Source organism: Lycorma delicatula, chromosome 8 (assembly GCF_047948215.1).
Source record: "Lycorma delicatula isolate Av1 chromosome 8, ASM4794821v1, whole genome shotgun sequence".
Lineage (NCBI taxonomy): Eukaryota > Metazoa > Arthropoda > Insecta > Hemiptera > Fulgoridae > Lycorma > Lycorma delicatula.
Window position 1 is genome coordinate 17,054,912 of NC_134462.1, and position 21,692 is coordinate 17,076,603.

The window sequence follows — 21,692 nt, forward strand, 5'->3', positions numbered from 1 at the left end:
ACTTTTCATGTGGAAAATGTGAATTTTCCTACTTTCAAATGTTGATATTAAAATATGCGCAGCAAGAACAACATAACTTAGCCTGTGAAACAAATTTATGAATGAAAGACTTTAAACCACCAGTTGACTCAACAGTCATATTACATAGTCAACTTTTTACTTTTTTTTATGTTGATGGAGGGGAAAGCTCTGCCAGCCACCATCTGCCTGTACAGACGGTAATGTCGTACTCTCAATGACTAAAATCCCTTCTCCTTAATACAGCGATACATCGATACGCCGACTGGCCGCCTCACAGCCTTTGATGTCTTTGAGGAGCATCGTCGTGGACTTATCCGAGCTAATGGATGACTTATGTTGATAACCCTTTTGCTTGATTATCCTGCATGCTTGAGCGGCTTGAAATTCAACCTTCTTCCAAGAGCTTCTCTTGTCCAGCAGGAGACCATCATCAGCATAAGAAACGGTGCCACACCAGCTGAACAACCTCGGCCTCAGAAGTGAATCAAACTCCACCACTCACAATAACTGACCAACACATGCGGGCAACCACTTTACAGTATCTTCCCAAACTCATGGTTGTCCATGTATTTGTTCAAACTAAAAAAACCAGACGCTCATCACCATACCTTCTTAGGTGGGCAACCCACCAGTTACATTGCATACCGCAACTTATGTTGTGCAAAAAACCAACCTATTAATTCACCGCCATCATCATTGAAGCCGCTATGCCACAAGAGACTTAGCGTTCACATCCGCACAAACAATGAATCGACTGCCACCTGAGAAACGTAGGATTTTATACCAGACCTCAAAATGAGATCAGCAGTGTCTCTATAATGAAAATATGAACTTGAAAAATACAGTTGTAAGTTCTGATCATCCGCACGGACAACAAAGTGATGATCGTTTGCACTGGGCCAACAGCAGTAGTTAAAAATCTAGAATATATAAGCCCATATTTTCATTAATATTTGATGATGGTATTATTAATAGTATAGTATTTAAAACAAACTTTTATGCCCAGAAATCTGGTAAAAGGTACACTCCCACCAATTTTGCTGAAATAAAAACCTTTCTTGGGATCAATCTATTGATGGGAATCAAGAAATCACCTGGCTACAGAGATTATTAGAGTAGTGCATTGATAATTTTGGATGGTTACTAAGTAATCTGCAAATAAATGACAATAGTACTATGTCAATTTGTACTTTCTCAGTTACAATAAACTGTACAAAGTAAGGCCTTATTTAGACAGTCTGGAAGAAAATACTAAAAAATGCTTCTTGCCACCAGCTACTGTGTCTGTTGATGATTAAGTTTAAAGTTAAATCCAGCATTAAACAGTATTTACCAAACAAGCCTATAAAAAGGGGGTATAAGGTGTCTCTCCTGGCTGACACAACAGGGTTGATTTTGGCATTTACACCGGAAAAGTTGGAAATATAGTAGTAAAAAATTAGCGGAACAAGTGATTTTAAGAATGATATCTCAGTTATGCAATAAATTTCAAACTGTCTGTTTTGACAACTATTTCAATAGTTTAGATTCTATGGAATTAAGAAGGGATGACATTTTAGTTTGTGAACTGTTAATAAAATAAGAGCAGGAGAAATTTGGCAAAATTTGTAAATGAAAAATGTCTCCATGAGGATGAGTTTGATTGGTGGAAATGAAATAATTTATTAGTAGTATTGTGGAAAGACAAAAGATGTGTTTGTGTCTTATAAAATTTTCACAATGCTGCTGATATTGAAACAGTCCCTAGGTGGGATCAAGATGGTGTTGTTTCGGAAGTATCATGTCCAAAAACATTAAAGATTATAATTTAAACATGAATTTGGTTGACAAATCTGATCAACCGAAGTTAGCGTATGAAATAGATTGTAAAAGCCACAAGCGGTGGCATTATACATTTTTTCACTTCTTAGATGCCAGTGTGGTCAATGCTTAAATGTTATATACAAAAATCTGTAAAACCAAAAAAAATCCTAAAAGACTTCTGTCATGAGGTCATTGATGGTCTTATAAGTAACAAGTTAATTGAATTGTCAACAAAATGATCTGCTGCTTTACCATCAACTGAAATTAAACACACTAAACCTAATATTTCTTCACAACTAAATTCATCAGCTCATCAACCAGAAAGAAGCACTAGATTTTGTGCTTTGTGTAGTGCAAAGGACAAATCTATACAAAGTGACTGGGCATGTAGTACTTGAAATGTTGCATTATGTGGGAAAAAATAAAGACTCCTAACAAACATATCATACTAATAAAGTATCATATTGTAGGAAGACTGGTATAGCGGGCATGAATAATTATGAAAGTAGTAGAAAATATAATTGGAGGAATCCAGAAAGGAACCCTTTTTGTAAAATATGGGTTCGTTTAATAATTGTCTTTTGTTATACTGCTTACTGACACACAATGTCATGGTACACGGTAGAACAGGTGTTCTACCGTGGTGAATCAGTTCTGTCCAGCGAGATGTTGTGACATCAGTTCAGCAAACAGAGGCTGCGAGTTGTGTCAGTTCGGCAGAGTTCTGCGAACCAGTCCAGCGAGAGCATTCTGTGGGGAAGACAGTAAGGGAGCGAATTCCAGTTGAATTGTTCGATATGATTAAGGTGATGCCATGAGTAATTCCAGTAAACAAGAAATACTATTGGTGAGATACTGTAAAACTGTAAGTACAACAAATAATGTACCAAATTTCATTCTCAACTGTTAAGGTAGTCTGCAATGGTATTTGCAAGTGAACTTTATAGGATTAATTAATACAAGACTAGTGGTTAAAAAGAGTTAAGACTAGCGGTTTCTTTTGTATTATACAAATACAAATTATACAAATTTTGTATTATACATATTGGGTTTGTATTATAGTTTTCTATTTATCTATTTGGAATAAATTCCTAATGATTATTTTTTTAAACTCTGTCTTGTGTGTAATCTCTATCTACTACTGACATTTATAGCTATTTGATGTGTAATATTATTATTGTTATTCTTCATTGATTACGTTATGTATTATGCTCTGTTTATTTCATGATTATGTTATGTATTACTTCTTATGTATGACTTGTTTTTTATTGACATGTAATGTTATCATCTACTGCTGTTTATTATTACTATTATTTCCTATTGATGATTGTGGTTATTTTTTATTAACTGTTTTATTATTGTCACTTATTATTATTGATTTGTCTGGTTGTAATTATGAAAATTTTAAATCAATAATCTGAAACTATACAATCATTCTAAACTGTCAATCTCTCAATATCCTGATTGAGCTGCAAACACACGACAATTTGTATAAATTTTCATTAATTAAATTTTATTTTATTATGTTGCATTGTAATTATATTAATGATAGGCTATAACATTTTAAATATTAATTGCATTAGGTATAGTAAAAGTATTAATAAGCCATTTTGCTTTATTACTTTACAGATTTATTTAGGTAAGTAAATAGTTTTACAAGAAATATGATAGAGGTGTTGTCCCTTATAAACTGTCTGTGTTCATAGTAGTTTTTAGGTTTTGACTATGCTTGTTTTTTTACTTTACAAATTATAATAATGATATTAAACAGTTTGTTACTGAACATTTTTATTTTATTGTGTGTACTGAAATTTATTTGTTGATGAACAAATTAGTTTTATGAAGATATAAAAATTACTTTTATGGCATGGTGATCTAAAATGTGAACCTCTTGCTAGCTAATAAATAATTATTCATTTATTTTTTCCTAGTATATTTGTGGTTACTTGGTTAGAAATACTAATAAATTTGGGCAAAATTAACAAAAAGTATTTCTGTGCTGGTAAGGTCTGTTAATGTTATGACCAATGTATTCCCGAAAGAGTTAAATAATCAATGTGTAAGACTACAGTACAATCTTTTAGTTACTTAAAATAAAACTGCAGTCTAACCTAACAATACCTGTTACTTTTTTCTTAAGTAACTGACATACAGTACAATGAATTACCCAAACTATTAAAATTTGAGGCAAGAGTTGTTCACCACCTGACTGCAGATGAACAAGAGACATTGTTTTCATATTATGTAAACCAAAACTCTCAAAAACCTCTTACAAAAGACAAAATTCATAGTTCATTTTTGTCACTGTGTATTTTTCTGGTACCTCAAAACGGCAGAAGAATTAATTCACCACAGCTTCTGCTAATGACGATGATTCTTGGTTTGGTAAAGCATAGAATTCTGGTCATTTAATCTATGGCTATTAACAATTGCTTACTTCCTATGTTGGTAACCGAGAAAGGTCTGGAAATATTGATGGCAACATGCTCAAATAGTGTTCTCCCATTGCACTGTTGCATGTGGTCTTGGGTGCTGTCTGGGTCCTTGACTAGCTCTACACATGATACACAACTTACATCAATTCTGAACGTCGCCTGGTAAATAGAGTTATTAAATTTTCAATATTTATTTGTTGCACACCCTAAAAAAAAAAAAAAATGTTTGGGAGAACAAGTTGTAGGACACACTGTTTTCCACTGATGAACAGCCATTCCTGGTAGAGGACACCATCCTTTCCCTACCAGAGAATTCTATTGTGCTCAATAACCACTGTACAGCTGGCTTCAATCGCTGATCTTCTCTCATTTTGGATTTTCTTCAGTCTCTTTCTCACTTAAACTTGGATTGATATCTTCATCTCTTAATTTTGTTTCTCTCACTTCTTCTTTCTGCCAGTCTGTTGCTGCTATAGTAGTGATTCGACCTAGTTGACATTATAGGGACATCTGGAAAGAGGTGCTGCATTTGAATGTTTCCTCCCAGACCAATACTCTGCTTTGAAGTTATATTTTTGACAGTTTCTACCCATCTGCTGTTTCTCTTTTTATTCAGCACTTTCTCTTCTGAATATTTAGGAGTTGTGCAGATTGCAGGTTCACATTCCCAGATGGGTTCTTCTCGACAAAGTCTGTTCAGTAGTTGCGAGGTTTACCATCTGGAAGAGAACCTTCCTTGTAAATGGTGCACAGCCAATTCGTACTTTGTTACTGGACAATGTACTATCAGATTCTATATACTTCTGCCACCATTCTAAGAGGATTTGACCATTTAGTTATTGCCACCTTCTCGCTCCGTACGTGTATCATCTCATCTTTCAGTGGTATTACTCTTTTACGTGGTTTTCTTTCCGGACTCTACATCACTACTTCTTCATATCCACCAGTTGCAGGAGATATCGTTCGACGTCTACAGTAGCGCATTCTGTAGACCTATATTTGATGTATAAGTTGAATGATGTCATTTCATGTCAAGCCAAACATGTCAGTGAGTCAAGTAATGTGTAATTCAATGTAATGAAATTTTCTTCGGTACTAGTTCGGCTCTTGGTATGACTTGTTACTTTAGTTGTGGTAGTGGTTTTATCATACACATATTATAAAGATTGTTTCATAAGTGATGCTGTAAACTTAGTGAAAAATTTTTATGACATAACTTTTGGTATTATTTCATTGAACATCAAGATTTGTTAAGTTGTGTGTGTGTTGTTTTATTGCACTTCATGGTGAAACAACTTTATCATGTATTTTAAGTAATTAAGTATTTATAAATTAAAACTTAATTATTTTCATAATTAAGAGTTTCTGTAATATTTCAGTTTACTTCATTAAAACATTTTGAATTTTACAATGAACAAAAATTGGCCTTGTAAACGTTTTCCAAATATTTTTTGTTACGCTCGCAGAGAATTCACCATGAGAAGTCAACGAAAACCAGTACAAAATCTGCTTACAAACATTACTTTAACTGTCCCTCGGGAGACCAAGATAAATCCTGGGCTCCACATGTAGCATGCATCAAGTGCTTCGTTAAACTAACCCAGTGGTTAAAAGGAAAAAAAGAGCATTTGCCTTTTGGCGAACCTGCTGATTTGGTGAGAGCCTACTAACCATTATGATGACTGCTATTTTTGCTTCATTTTTGAACAAATTTTTCAGTTCAAACAATAAAAGCAGTATTGCATACCCAAATTTTAGTTCAGCTATGAGACCAGTACTTCATGGTTTTGATTTACTGATTCCGATTACTCCAAGTTCTTGGAAAGAAATTTCTGATCCCACAGAAGCCTCAACTGATGAATTCTCAACTTCAATAGATATTACATTCCAGTAAAATCAGACATTGAACCTCACCTCATCATACAGCAGAACTGAGCAACCTAATTTGTGACTTGTATTTGTTGAAATAACATGCAGAACTCCTAAGTTCATATCTTAAAGAATTGAATTTATCAAACAAGGATACTAAAATTTCAGTACTGTATATAGAAATCGAAATGAACATTTACTGGAATACTTTAGAAGAGATGGTTTAATTTGTTCCTGCCATGATGTTAAGAGGCTAATGTCTTTACTGGACATTGAATATGTTTTTCACAATTGGTGTTTAATTATATTCATCAAAAAGGAGCTTAAAGACAGTGTTGTATAACTCAAATAAGTTTTCTTCTAGACCAGTAGTATATGCTGTAGGAATGAAAGAAACATATGAAAGTATGTAAACAATTTTAAAACCTATTAAGTATGATGAACACTCATGGCGAATCATTACTGACCTGAAAGTGATAGGGCTTTTTCTCGGTCTCCAGAGTGGCTTTACAAATATGTGTTTCTTGTGTTTGTGAGATAGTTGGGCTACAGATAAGCACTGTGGAGTTAAAGACTGATAAAAAAGAAATCAGTTTACCCCAGGAAAGGAAAATTTTGTCAATATTCCCCTTGTTGAAGCAGATCGTATTATTTTACCACCTCTACATGTAAAACTAGGCCCGATGAAGAATTTTTGTTACATAAATATGAAGATGACGTTAAAAATTTCGCTGAGATTTTTTCACAATTAAGTGAAGACAAATTAAAAGAGGGAATATTCATTGGGCCACAAATAAGAAAATAAATTTGTGAAAATGTATCTGACAGCAAACTGAATCCTAAATAACTAGCACCATGTTAAGTCGCTCAAAGATGTCATTGCTGGTTTTCTTGGAAACAAACACCATGATCAGCTTATAAAATGAACTCTTAGTGAACTACAGAGATTTAGGCTGCAGAGTCATTGAAAATCCATTTTTTACATTCTCATTTGCATTTTTTCCCTTTAAACTCGGGTGACATCAGCAACAAACAAGAAGAAAGGTTCCACCAAGATATATTGCAGGTGGAACAAAGCAGATGGGATGAATCTACTGCTGAATGATAAAAAGAGAAGACTTCACTGAACACAAAAGGAAAATAATAAAAAAATAAATTAAGTAAGATAAATGTAAATGTTTAAAATGGTAGGAATTTTAGTTGTAATTATTATTATTTTTGTATTCTATTATTTAAAAGGTTTCTTAATATTTTAAAGGCTCATAACTAAAAATCTTATGGTGATGAAGAAAAACTGATTTCATTTTAAGATTCAGCATAAAAATACATTCTACTTTTTCACATTCAGCATAATTCACCTACTTTTATCTCGGTTGCAAATTTTTTTTTTGTGTCATGTTATTAGAAATTAATTATATCTCTGATTTGATGGAACTCTAAATATACAGTGTTCCAGGTCGTATTAGCTGAATTTCAGGAACTAATTCAGGACATCAAAATGAGCTAAGAAATGCATATCGACATAAGTCCTAATTTACTTTGTTTTTGTTCTGGATGCCATTTTGTGATTTTCAACAAAAAAACTATTTCTCAGGAATGGGGAAACCTACTTTAATTAAATTTGTTAATTCCAAGACCTTTTTATTTGTTAAATAAAAAATGTTGATAATGTTACCTTCAAAAATTTTAAAATGGTGGCCATCTTAATTTTTTAATCTTCAATAACTTTGTAATTTTATTTGTTTGATCAAATTTTTATGTTTACAAAATTTATTAAGCACTTTATTTTTAACAAAATGACTTCTCATTTGTAAAAATCCATTGACAAAGAATCACGTTATTGGAGACAATTAACCTGGCAATATGCTTGTGCACTATAATGCAAGGTGATAATTTTTATTAATTTACTATTATTTATTACAATATGTAGAGTAAATAAAAACTGGTAAAAAATTATCAACCCTGTATAACAGATTCAAATGAAATAATAAATGTTTCATTAGTTATTAAAAATGCATTGCACTCAATATAAACTTTAGAATTTACCTATAACCCTTAAATTTATCTTGTACTGGTCTCACTTTTGATTGTATTAAACTTATTATTTAATATTGGAATAAAATAATAGTTGTCTCTAGGGCATTACACCCAAAATGCATCTTGCAGAAGTTGTGTAGTTGTGACTACTTTGGAGCAAATCTTGCAAGGAGTGTTTTAATGTGGTGTGAGCATGACATATCCAATAGGGTGAGCATCACAAACACAACTACTGTAGGAAGTTGCAACTTCTGAAGGATCTATCTTATACATAATGTTTTTGCAATGACTAACTCACTTGTTTCATTAAATTAAAACAAATATTTACATTTCATGAAAATTATGATACTACAATCTAAAATTACTATTATTATGCAATGTCCAAAGGCATAATGCTTTTGCAGTGACTATTGTCAATTTTATTATTCTAGTTTGACTTAATATATGTTTCATCAAAATTGGAGGTTTAGACTATTGTAAACACCATTACCTTGAAATTAAAATATATCCAGTTATAACATTACAGATAAACATTTCCAATTACAGCAGTAAACAGTACATTCTTACTATAAAAAAATTACATATGTAATTAAAGAAGCTCCAAATTACATAAATTATTTACGTAAGCGTATGATTACGATTAAACTAGTATGTATAATAAATAAACAGTTCTTCCTTTTATTGTGCCATCCTTGAACAAAGGTTGGCTGCCATTATTTGTATCTTATTCATAGCAATAACTCTTAATAACTTTTTTGATGTGCAATTAAACCATTTTATAAAGTTGCACAACCAGAATATTCTTTGTCTTCTGATTCCTTGCTTTTTGTTGATCTTTCCTTGCATAATCACTCTCAGAAGTCTATAATGTTGTCCTCTAATCATATGTCACAATATTCAAATTTGGGTACTTTTATAATAGTTATTAATTATCTTTTTGTTGACATTATATGCAGGACCTCTTCATTCATGACCCTGTCTGTCTAGGCTATTTGTAACATTTCTGGGTAACCAAATCTCAGAGGCTTACAGTCTTTGGATTATTAAGGGTAGATATGTCGTTTCCATAGAGGAGAATGTATATAAAAAATGAATATGAAAACATATAAATGTATTGTATTATCCTTGCCTTTATTTTTTCGATATTATCCTTGTTTGTGTTAATCCACGTCCCTTGATATCTATATTTATATACTCGCTTGATGTAGGTAATGTATATTTTTAACAAACAATTAAGACTGGTAGAGAGAAATTGCATCATAGTTGATTTAAACATTTATCAAATTTGGTAATTATCACTAGTTTTATAAACAATGATTTATAAATTGAATAACAGATTAGATGGACTGAACAACTCATTTACCTAAAAATGTGTAAAATGTCCAAAAGATGGTAATAAATTGGTAGTAATGAAATAAAAAATTGCATAAAATATAATATTTATTATTAATTTTTATTATCATTATTCATTTTTTTATCTTAGGAAAATAAGAATTAACCTATTTTTTTTTTTGTATTTTAAATTAATTTACAGATTGCTAACATTAGGTATTATAAAATGCCAATAGTATGCCAAACTGTCTATCATTCTAAATTTCAGTGATGTACAGAAACTACTGGATTAATTGAACACTGATACTGGCAATTAACCTTACTTTATTACCTCCAGTTTCCAAGAAGTTACTTCTTGAAACATTACTTCTTCAAACATTCTTGGAATAAGCTGCATCATTTTGTAAGAGATGCAGCTTATTCTCTTACTGAGGAGAGATTATTGTTCTGTACATTATTTTAAATTTGTGTATAGGTATAACTAAACATGTATTTGACAAATGAAAGGTTATACATTTTTATTAGAAACAAACACATAAGCTGTGTTTCATAATTATAATGGTTGTAGGTGACCTGACCTAAATAACAAGTAACTTCAAAAACTGATGTTGCATATCAGCATTCCAAACCCATTGAAATATAAAACACTCAACCACTCATAAGCATCATATAAACTTGGATAATGGTAGTGATTGGCTATATATTGAACAATATTACTTTAAAGCAACTCTTACTAACACCTGTAGTAATGCAGGTGCGTTACATGAATAACAATATTAGGAAAGAGTAGGACCTCTTTCTACAATGACAGTAGAAGTAAGTAAATTATCTGCCAGAAATAGAAGTAACCTTACATTTGGCACATTAATAAGTTTATATTTCAAATTATTCGTAACATTTTTTATTTACTCCTACTAACGAAAGCTGTTTCAGTTTCAGATGAAACAGTTCAGTGAAACTGAAACGGCAACCACATTTAAGTATTTTTTAAAACGTGTAATGCATACGCTACTATGATTTCCTTTTAATCACATAAATCATAAAATAAAGAATTTTATTAATCTTTCCAACACTACAACATACACAAGCACAGATTTCTTAAAGCCAGATTTCTAAACAAAATGATAATTGCTATTTTCAATATTAATACAATTTATTACTCATTAGTGTAATAAATAATAAATTATATACAATTTAACATAAAATAGATGCTGTTAGTTAATTATAAAACCAAACACAAGAAAAAATAATTGTAAATTACAGTGATATCAATCTAATGAAACATACATACTTTTTACAATTGTAATAGTTGGAAAAAGTTGGAATAACACTGTAAAGACATAGGTTTCACAAAAAGTAATTTCACAACTTTACCATTTAAAGGACATTATAATAATTTTATTTCATGGATAAAAATATTACACAAGAATGGTTATAAATGATCATGCTTGTTGAGTAAATTATAATAATGCAGAGAAAATTTATTCTAAAATTTTTCTTCCGCTATCACATATTTAAAAAGGATTAATTATGTTAATAAAATATAAAATTTTATTTTCAAAACAAACGTTTTTTAAAATTAAAAATTATTCTAAAGTGGCAAAAATACTGATATAATAATTAATGGAAAATATAAAATTAATAAGGTCTAATAAACGTAGGACATACAGCAAAAAGGAAATCTTTGAAAAGTAATAATATCACAGGAAATACATGGTGACTAACTTTGATCAACATTATTTATATGTGTATGTGAAAGAGACAATGAACCTATCAAAATTTATACGCAATGAAAATATTAGTAAATCAAAATTTCTGTTAATTCACAAATTTTTTATATGTAACCATTACTTCCTGTTTTAAGGAAGTATCCACCACTTAGTGTAATAAAAATGTTTAAATATTGAAAGAAAATGATCAACAGCAGTAAAAATTTGATTGCACTACCACTATGATATTTTACTCATTAAAACGACATCTGGGTGGCTAACAGTTAATGTAATGAAGATGTTGAATAAGAAGTTCAATCACGGCTGAAACAGCAACCCTCCTCTAAACAACTAGTCATAATTGTTATCAATCTTCATGGAATTTACTTTGAATTTACTTTAATTTACAAAATTATTTTCAATTAACTATTTTGCTGAATAAGTTTTTAACAGTCATTTGTGACTTGCTTACTGACACTCACATAATAGTAATTTAAACAGAATAAATCTTAACAGATATACTTTGTACTAAACTATTAAAAAAGTTATGTAATAAACACTTGGATTTAAAATATGTATAATGTGAAATTTATGTAATTTTACTTTTGAAAATTTTAATTTATTTTAAACAAACATGTAGGAATCACAGTACATTACACTTAAAAGTATTGTTTTTTTCTGTTATTTAAGCATCGTAAAGTCTTTAATAATTTTTTATTAAAATAACGACCGATTGCCAATAAAAAATTATTGCAATAATGAATCATATGATGCATATGCAGTAGCCTTAACTGTTTCATTAGGAATTGAAGCTACTTGTCAGCAATCTGTTGTTGTTTGCCTTATTGTTATCTGTGATTAATTATGGCTGCAAAAATAAACAATCCTGCTGGTTGTGAAATCCCTAGTGTGATTCAATTTCTCAACACAAAAGATCACAATGCTTTCAAATCACTGTGAATTGTGTGAAATTCACATATGCATTGCATGTAAAAGGTAATATACTTTACTCCCTTGCTGTGTTTATTTTTTAATGACCTACCATCCCTTTCTTTTGAAATATTTTGAAATACACCTCAAAAGATTACAACTTAAAGGTTTGTACAAAATGTTCTACATATGTCTGATGCAACTGTAATTTTTTTAACAGGCAACCAAAATTTCTAGTATTTAATATCTCTTAAAGAAGTTATGAACAGTGATATTGCACTACTGGGAAAAAAGTGAATATAGAGATTGTTTTTACAAGTAATTAATAATGATTTCTACAATTAATTTCAGGGCAAATTAAAATTAAAAATGGAAATATGGTATGAGTCTGATAGGTAAACTGTTCTCAGTCTGTTAAAACAGGTCTTACCAGTCAGAATTTTATATGCCCCAGACAAACATTAAATTTTATCAGAAAAAAAACAGTAAATATTAATTTATGAATAAAGCGGATTTAAAAAACAAAAACAAACGATATGCTTACATTCACTAGTAGCACTCAGCAACAGATAACAAAATCATGCAAAAAGCACATGTAACAAGCCAAAAATTATTATACATCTGCATTATTACATCTATATAAAAGAGTGTAAAAATATAATCTATGTGATTTATTAGTAATAAAATATAATTTTATTAAACGCTAACAAATATTATTAATAAACAATATTACAGTACCTAAAAATAACTTAGCAGGTGAGGTAAGACATGAGCCTTAGGAAACATGAATAAAGGAATTGCAATTAAAAGAAATGACAGCAAACAGTTGCTGCTATACAATGAAGTCTACTACTCATGTCTAACCTTGATTGTTATAATTACTATAAATACATAAAAATTATTGTGCTCCTGTGTATTTAATAAACATTACAATGTATCTAAGATTCGTTGCAAATTAAAAAGAAAGTCCAGCATAATACAAATAAATAATAAAAGATAAATGAAATATTCTGAAAAATTTCTTTGTACAAGTGTGTAAACATATTAAAAATGATTTAACGTTTTGTTTTTCTCTCCATCAGATGATCCAGCTGTTTAATAAACGATTCCTCTTCTAAAAGCGAAGCTTTTGTAAAAGACATTGCAAATGTGTTGGTATAGCTGTTCTATCTGTAAAAAAAAATTAAAAAATTTCAATCTAATATAAATGTATTTACGCAACAAACTTATTAAAAGAAATCATTAAATGAAATTTTAACATAAAAGATCTGAAATATTGTTAATTTTTTTTTTATTTTTACGTCAAAATCCAATTTATAGCATAGTTTTAAACCAATGGGTATTATTTACAAAAATGTGACGACTTTTTTTCAAGGATTCACTAATGAGAATGTTATCTTTGTTCACGTTAGCAACTGGCAACTTATTATAAATCTAATTCAAATGCAGAACTGAATTTTAGTGTTGAATTGAAAATTACAAAAGCAACTGGCAATACAGAAATTTTTATAACTTTTCACTCAGATTTATTTAATCCCTTAAATAATACATTTGCATTGTAAATTAAAGCGGAACAGTTGTAAAATAGTATTTTTACGCATCCATATTAATATTTTTGTACTTTGAACCTTAACATTTTGTTGTAGTTATAGTCCCATTAAAAGCGCTATAATTATTTTATACTAGCTTTATATTGCATATCTGAGAGGTATTTGGAGGGATAGAGAAATGGGGTTCTACATAGTTAAAAAAAAAAACCTGCATTATGGTGGGCTTTAAATTCCACAAATTTAAGAAAATTAGAGTTTCTCGCAAAGTTGAGAATTTTAAAGAATTTCTCAAAAATTTACAAAAAATTAAAAAGTTTCTTGCAAATTTGAGAATAATTTAAGAATTTCTCACAAATTTGCGAAAAATTTGTCTGCCATCTTGAATATAACTTAATTTATTTAAATAGTAAGGTGAACATATAACATATGATTGTGATTTAAAATTTGACAAGAGTAACAATGGTGAAACCTGTTTTTCTGTTAATGACTTGATTATCAAGTTATAAGTATTCAAAGTTACAATGACAGAAATATCATGTTAGCAATAAAACAAGGTAAAATGCATGAACAATTTTATTGCATTTTACATTCAATAAAATGTTTTTACACTATTTTTTTTTACACCATTTAAAATTTATTTTGCTTTATACCTTATGAATGATTATACATACAATTATAAAATTTAAATACTGAACAGATGAAATGTAAGATGCAAGTGCGATAGATGAAAATAATTACATTACACTAAAACAAAAATAATTGTAAAGGATTATAATTGTAAAAAAAATAAAAATCTGTAAAATTATAAAGGTTTTAATATAACCAATATTAAGTACAATAAAAAAAAAATTAGTACCTTGATAAAAAAGGCCACTGGTATTATTAATAGGTCGTTCAGCTAAAGCCAGCCACACAACAGTATCAGCACCTTGTTTAGGTGTTCTAAACCTATCTTTCATTTGATTATAAAATTCTGGCATCGATTCTTTCATGCCATCTGTATCTACCCAACCAGGATGCATTGAAGCACAAAATATATTTGGATATTCTCTTGAATAAATTTCAGCAAGTACAACCTGCAATAAAAAATAAATAGTATTAAACTCACAGTACGAATGAACTGTACTATACATCTTGCATCTTCACTACAAATCTAATAAGTCCCCTGAGAACAAGAAAAGGCAGAGATTCTCTTACCAATATATGGATGTGATATCTGTTATATTAGGTCATCTTACAAAAAACCTTTGTTGTCAGCAGGAAGGAGAATGTGCAGGGTTCACTTCACATTTTATTGCTTCACTGTTCAGATTGACTACCTATTAATATTCACTATTAAGATAAGTAGCTAATGACTATAATGTTTAGTTTTCTTTTTACATTATACAGTTACCATCATCAGTTTTTGATAACTACAATCTGCTTTACTCTCGAGTTGTCAATGGAATACTGGAATGAGATGGAAGTACCTTCATTGTGAGTATAAAGAGGGAGGGAGAAAAGTAAATATATATTTTTGAAATAAAATTAGTTAATATGATTGTGTTGAATTCTAGCAAATACAACTAACAACTACAACCTGTGAAAATGCTTGGTTTTCTGCACTTAAAATTTAAACAGTGCAAGTTGTACAAAGTAGGCTAGAAGGTCCTCAGATTGGCAAAGCTTTACATAATATTATGGACGTAACATGGACACATATTTTACATAAATATATCATAACGTATGCTTAATTTACATTATTTTTACGGTATAGAAAATAAGAAGCGCAAAATAATTTAATATAAAAATCTGTACTTATTATAACTTATCATTAATTTGTGAATATTACCATTACTGTAATTATGAAACTAAAAAGTAAGAAAATAAATAAAATAAACATAAAAGCCGATGTTAACTTACAGACTATGTTTTGAATTTTATTTAATAGAATTTTTTTTAAATAGTACACCAGCTCCAAAATATATGGCACCACGGTCAATATGTAGAATGGCTTGGAAGCCGTGAAAGCAGGTGTCATCTTGCTTCTTGACCCTTTATAAAAATCTGAAAATAAAAATGTTAATTATCACTCAAGATACTCACTTAATATACTCCTGAGTTCTTAAAATAACTAAGAATTTTTGGAGTTGTTGAAAATTAAATCCTTAATAAAATAAGATTTCTTGATGGATCATTTGTATTTTTAAACGATCAGTTATTTAAAAAGTAGGTGCAACTTTTGTCTTACTAATTAAAAATTATTATCATAAGGAATTAACATACCACAACCTTAATATCACCCCGCTACTTTACTTTAAGTGTATTCTAAGTTTTAGTCGATAAGACTGTTAAGACTGAATTAAATTTATAAAATTATCTGAAATATTTAAAATAAAAATAACCTGGACAGTTTTTGATGATTGAATATCATCATCATTATGACTTTGCACTTAAATTTTTTTAGAAGTCCAATAATCTGGCACAGTCAGGATTTCAGCAACACTGGATTACTAAACTGCATCTAGTAATAAAGTTAGTATTAAGAAAAATTATCCTAAATACAAACATGGTTTATTTATTATGAACGTAATTTAACAAAAAAATTTTGATAAATGAAAATAATAATAAAAAAAAGTAGGTTAAAACGCTATATTTCTTTCACAATGCTTACAATAAACAATACATTTTTGTTTATTATTTAATGTGGATTCCATAACATTTTTTTTATTTGCCATCAGTACTGATGATGCAACAGAACTTGAAGTTGATAATATATAATGCTTGAATTATATATTGACAAATACAATAAATGAATTAATTTTACTAAGTTAATGCTTGAATTACATTGTTTGAAGCCCATTTTGAGTAATGTTTGAATGACCATAGACTTTCTACTCTTTTTCTTTAAATTAGTCATTACAAAAAATATAAAGATTTGTTATTTTTGCAATGTTTAGTGATTACAGCGATTTTATGAACTTATTTAACGCATCCAGAACCAATCCTTAGTTATGTTATCTTCTTCATTATTACTTTCCATTTCTTTTGCAGAGTGAAAGTTTAACACATTTTTAATTATAACCTAATCGGTTACGTCTTTGACAACAGGCTCATCTTTGTTAATACACAGCTGTATACAGCAGCTCAGACTCGTGATAAATCGCTAAAATTCATTAGACACCTCCTGAACATCCACTGTAGAGTCCAAATGTCACGTGTAATTTCCACAAGTGGTTTCCTAAAAGAAGCTTTAGGAGGGAAAAATTCAATAATGAGTCAAGCATTATGTGTGCAATTTGTTGCCGGGGCGGCCATCTTGTTTTTTTGATGAGGGGATCATGAAGCTACCTATCTGATGGAGAAAATGTATTTCTGTTGAAGGAAACTATATAGAAAAATAAAGTAGTCTATTTGCAATTTTATTTAATATCAATAAAGATATGTAAACAAATTCCGGTTTATATTTGAGTGACCCTTGTAGATATATTTTACTGAACGTTTCAGAAAAAAAGTATGCAAGGTTCTTGCTTCAGTTAGGTGATAAATAAAAAGAAATTATGAATCGTGCGTAATATTACACGGATACTTCAACCATACATATTCTACTAACTACAAAACGCCTAAAAACATATTCTCTTGTTTTTTCTCCATAAATTTCTTTTGTACTGTTTTTGATCCGTAAATTAGCAAATCGGTTTTAATGAATTCTAAAGAACATCAAATTTGATTATTTACTTTTAAATCTTTTAGAGACAAAATTACAGATTTTGCCAGGATAGTCAGCATGAGCAACAGGGAATCTAAGGGTATTCTATTTTTACCCGTTTCTAACAATTAATTAAAATTTCCCCTAATTTCTTAAATCTTTTATATTCTATTTTATAACATTCAATATGATACCTTCAATCACAAAAAAACTATGTTAATAATTGATAATTATGCTCCTAAAGATGTATTCATGTTTGTCAGTTTGCAGGCCATGTTAAAGTTTCTAAGGTCATCATTAATTAAATCTACTTTTACTTCAAAAGTAGCTTGAGTGGTTCTTGAGATTTTTCAATTTTAGGTTAGTAATAATTGAATTTAATATAATTACAGGGTTATTTATCAATGTACAGATTTTATAGTTCAGAAAAAAAAACAGTAATGACGGTCATTTTTTGACTAATTATTTCTCAATGCAGCTTAACTGGCCAAAATTCATACAACAATTATAGATCTAAAATAAAGTTTAGCAAAAATTTTAATATACAAAAAATAAAACTTACTTCACTAAGAATGGCCCAATTATCACTTTCAGAATGTACGGTTAACCTCAATTCTGAAACTGCTCCAAGTTTTTGACTAACAACACCTTCTGCAATACCTCTTGAATCGAATTTACCTTAAAAAAAAAATTAACCGGTTTATAAAATAGATTAATGTGTAATAATTATATTTTCTTATTACCTCTTCAAAAACTAATACATTAATTCAGACTGAAAAAATTAAAAAGTTCTAAAATACTAAAATAATGTAATGTAAAATATTAAAAAAATGTAAAAAATACAAATTCGATCAATTAGTATAATCTCACTGTTAAGAAGTCACATCAGATTCACAACTAAACTTATAGACTGTTGAAGTATTTTTTATATTCCTCATAAAGCATTTACTACAGAGATGCTTATGACTAAAAAATCTTGGAACGATTAGAAATCGGGGAGGAAATTATTTTATTTATTAACAACAAAATGATAAATAAATCTCTATAAAGGGCATTTTAATTAAAATGATTTCTAGATTCAACGGATAAGCAATGATATATAGTGTAGTTTAATAAAAAAAATCAGCTATTAGTTTTTGAGTATTTCTAGTTCACCTGAATCTATAGATGCAAAGAATTTAATGCAAATGGAATTTGCATTTGACAATGAACCCTTAGACTCTGGTAGTAGTAGTAACTACTGCTTGAATATAAGTTCTGAGCGGATGAAGTATAAACAGGCACGAAAGGACACAAATGTGTAACATATTACTTATGCTAGTACTAATTGCATTAAAAGAATTAGTCAATTTTTGAGAAATAGCAAACATATTAGTGCATTTCAGTCAACTAATAGTAATTACCGCTACAAATACAGCTTAAGTAAAACATTACTAACACAAACATGATCGGGTAATTCCGTAAAGAATTACTATAACTAGTTAGAGCTTAAATCGGAATGTCAAATCCATTTCAAGAGGCTTTAACAAGATAAATATTACTAAATCAATAAATTACTAAATATTATTAAAGATCTGCAAATTATAATAGTCGATTTCTTCAAATTAATCAAACCGTTATAAAAATTTAGTTACCCAAAAATAAAAACGAATTTTTGTTATCTTTAGAGAATCTAACTTACCTATTTTACAGCGCCCATTTCATGACATTTTATTATTATTATCATTATCATCAATTCTGTAAAGCAGCCAACATCTTTTTTTTACTTGATGAACAGCAATTTGGTCTCATAAAAAAAAGATAAAAAATTGACTGTACAGCCTCCAATTATTTTAGTTCATAGAATATAATTAAACTCACACACGAGTAAGTTAGTTTCACGCAGTCACCATATGAACCTTTTTTTTCACGATTACAAATCATAAACTTGATAGAAAAATAACAGAGGCAGACACTAGCCAAAGTGAAATTCTTATTTATTATTCTCAAATAAAATCGAGGAAAAGTATATTATGTATTGTATTGCAACAAAAAAAAGTTAATTAATTTGTCGCTCTATATTATTTATCCTGTACTTCTTCTTATAACAGCTCTGAGATAGAAGAGGTATAAAAAAAAGAAGGTCCTTCATTTGACATTACACATCTTAATTGTGAACAAATATTGATATCAGCTAAGTGCATATCAATAATATTGATATGCACTGATCTGCAGCAGTATATTCAACTCATAAGGACATGCGGTCAGCTTAAAATATTGTTTACTGATGCCCTTTTTCAGAGGGGAAGGGATCTCTACTTTAAACTTAAAATGACAGCCTCCAATCCAATCTGGAGCCTTTTCCAAGAAAACTCAATTTAAAATTGTTTGAGTGATTATAACAATTTATTTGCATACCTACAATCACAGCAGTGACAGCAGTTTTGTGGCAAATATTTGAGTCTTATAATCTAGAGTTCTTAAGTTCAAGTCTCCTTGAAATTTTTTTTTAACTTTTATTCTTTTCTTACTCACACTAACGGAAAAGATTTCTTATTATATAGAATTTATAAGAATCTAGCAAAAAAAATAAGAACTTGATGTACCTGATCATCATTTTATTTTTTATTTGAGACTCAATTATCCTAAAATTTTTTATGAGAATAACAAATAAATTTATTTTAATTTTTCAGTATGCCTGTTACAATCCATAGTATGATAATTTAAAAGAATACTAGTAAAATACAAATATTTTCAGATTGTAACAGGAAAACTAAAAATATAAATAAATTTATTTATTTTAATTTTTTTCAAATTTTATAACAAAATCTGTAAGGTTAATAATAATTATTTTATTTGAATAATAATTATTTAAATATTTGTTAATAATAACAAATAATTATTTTATTTGAATGCAACAATTGTTGCATTCAAATAAAATAATAATCAGTAAATGAGAAATTCACATATTTTTTTCAGATTCTTATAAATACCACAGTAAAATTCCAATTATCCGGACTGATCTTTGCAAGGCAAAATCTAGGTAATTAGAAATCTGGATAACTGAAAAATTAAAAAAAGGGTTAATCATACATTCTGGGCATATCACTCACGTGCATAACGGGCATCATACTTAAAGAAACAAAAATGTAAAAAAATAAAAGTATTTCAGTAAAATTAAAAAGATACTTCAGAACTCAAAATCATATACGAATTGAAAAAAGTAAATTAAAAGACCCACTAAAAACAAAGGTAGATAGAAATACATTTGTTGCTGAAAACTTTATTTGAACAGTATTTTAGATTTTTATAATAGTCTATTAATTTATTTTAGATTGCCTAGTGCAGATGTAAGTGGTCCAAATAGTCAGACATCTGGAAAATCGGCATTCGGATAATCATCATCCTACTATATATATAAAAAAAATCATCTGCATCGGTGTATATGTTAGAAAAGGTAAATGTTAAAACGATAACATGGAGACTCAAACTCAAGCCCTCTACATTATGAGACTAGAATGCTCACCACTCGACTGCTGATACCGCTATAATTGTAAATATTCAAATAAGTTACTTGAACCTCACAAAAATCTTTAAATGGAATTTATTCAGAACGGGGCTGACTTGGAAGTTGCCTTTGGATTTAAAGTAAGGATCCCTCTCCTTCTACCATCCTGCAAAAGCGCATCAATAAACTCTGTAGTAAGCCGACTGCCTGCCCTTGTCAGTGAAGAAGAAAGGAGCTATGATGCCAGGAAAGTAAGTGTTTTAACACTTCAGTCCTCGCTTTTTACATAAGCTGAACACGGAATTCTTGCTATTTTATGTTGTTAGGCGTGACAATATTTTTCAAGCAATATCCCAGAAATCTTTCACCAGAATGAAAATATTGTTCATACTGCACCGCCTAGAAGATAAGATGTTAATAATTATCTTTTTTATTTTATTTTTAATACAGTTCTCAACAGTTCTCTCTCCAAATCAGATCCTTCAAATTTTAAATACAAACATATTTAAATGAAAAAAGAAGAAAGTATATAAAAACATACCGATTATCACATAACCGTCACTTGTCATGTTCTCTGAAGCTTCAGATAGCGGAACAATTTTTGGTAGAACCTCTAAAACCTATCAGATAGATGCTCAGCATTTCCACTTCTAAATAAATAACCTAAACAGAAAAAATATCATAAGTTAAATTTATACTAATTCTTTCTTCATAATTTTTTATGAATCTGCATAATAATCTGTGACTTTAACTTAAACCTACTTTCCAATCTAAAATAGCATTACCTTCTGGTAAAAACAATCGTTTAAATTTTGTACAAATGTGAATGCT

General features: G+C 29.3%; 1 protein-coding gene across 1 annotated transcript; it reads right to left on the minus strand.

Annotated features, from left to right (window-relative positions):
- Window positions 1–11,782: 11,782 nt before the first annotated feature.
- Window positions 11,783–18,048, minus strand: LOC142329077 (dehydrogenase/reductase SDR family member 12-like). The gene is made up of 4 exons (XM_075373402.1): window positions 17,937–18,048; window positions 15,638–15,732; window positions 14,543–14,762; window positions 11,783–13,306 (listed from the first exon to the last, which is right to left on the minus strand). The coding sequence occupies exons 2-4, from the start codon at window positions 15,704–15,706 to the stop codon at window positions 13,251–13,253; spliced, it is 345 nt and encodes a 114-aa protein (XP_075229517.1). The 5' UTR covers window positions 15,707–15,732; window positions 17,937–18,048; the 3' UTR covers window positions 11,783–13,250.
- Window positions 18,049–21,692: the final 3,644 nt, after the last annotated feature.

What these genes read in the sequence shown, in the direction of transcription:
- LOC142329077 (XM_075373402.1), bottom strand. Translation starts at nt 15,706, where the DNA reads ATGACACCTGCTTTCACGGCTTCCAAGCCATTCTACATATTGACCGTG. An exon ending in TGCCATATATTTTGGAGCTG is followed by an intron (nt 14,763 to 15,637) that starts GTGTACTATTTA and finishes TTTTTATTGCAG; the next exon opens with GTTGTACTTGCTGAAATTTA. An exon ending in CAGTGGCCTTTTTTATCAAG is followed by an intron (nt 13,307 to 14,542) that starts GTACTAATTTTT and finishes TTTTTTTTACAG; the next exon opens with ATAGAACAGCTATACCAACA.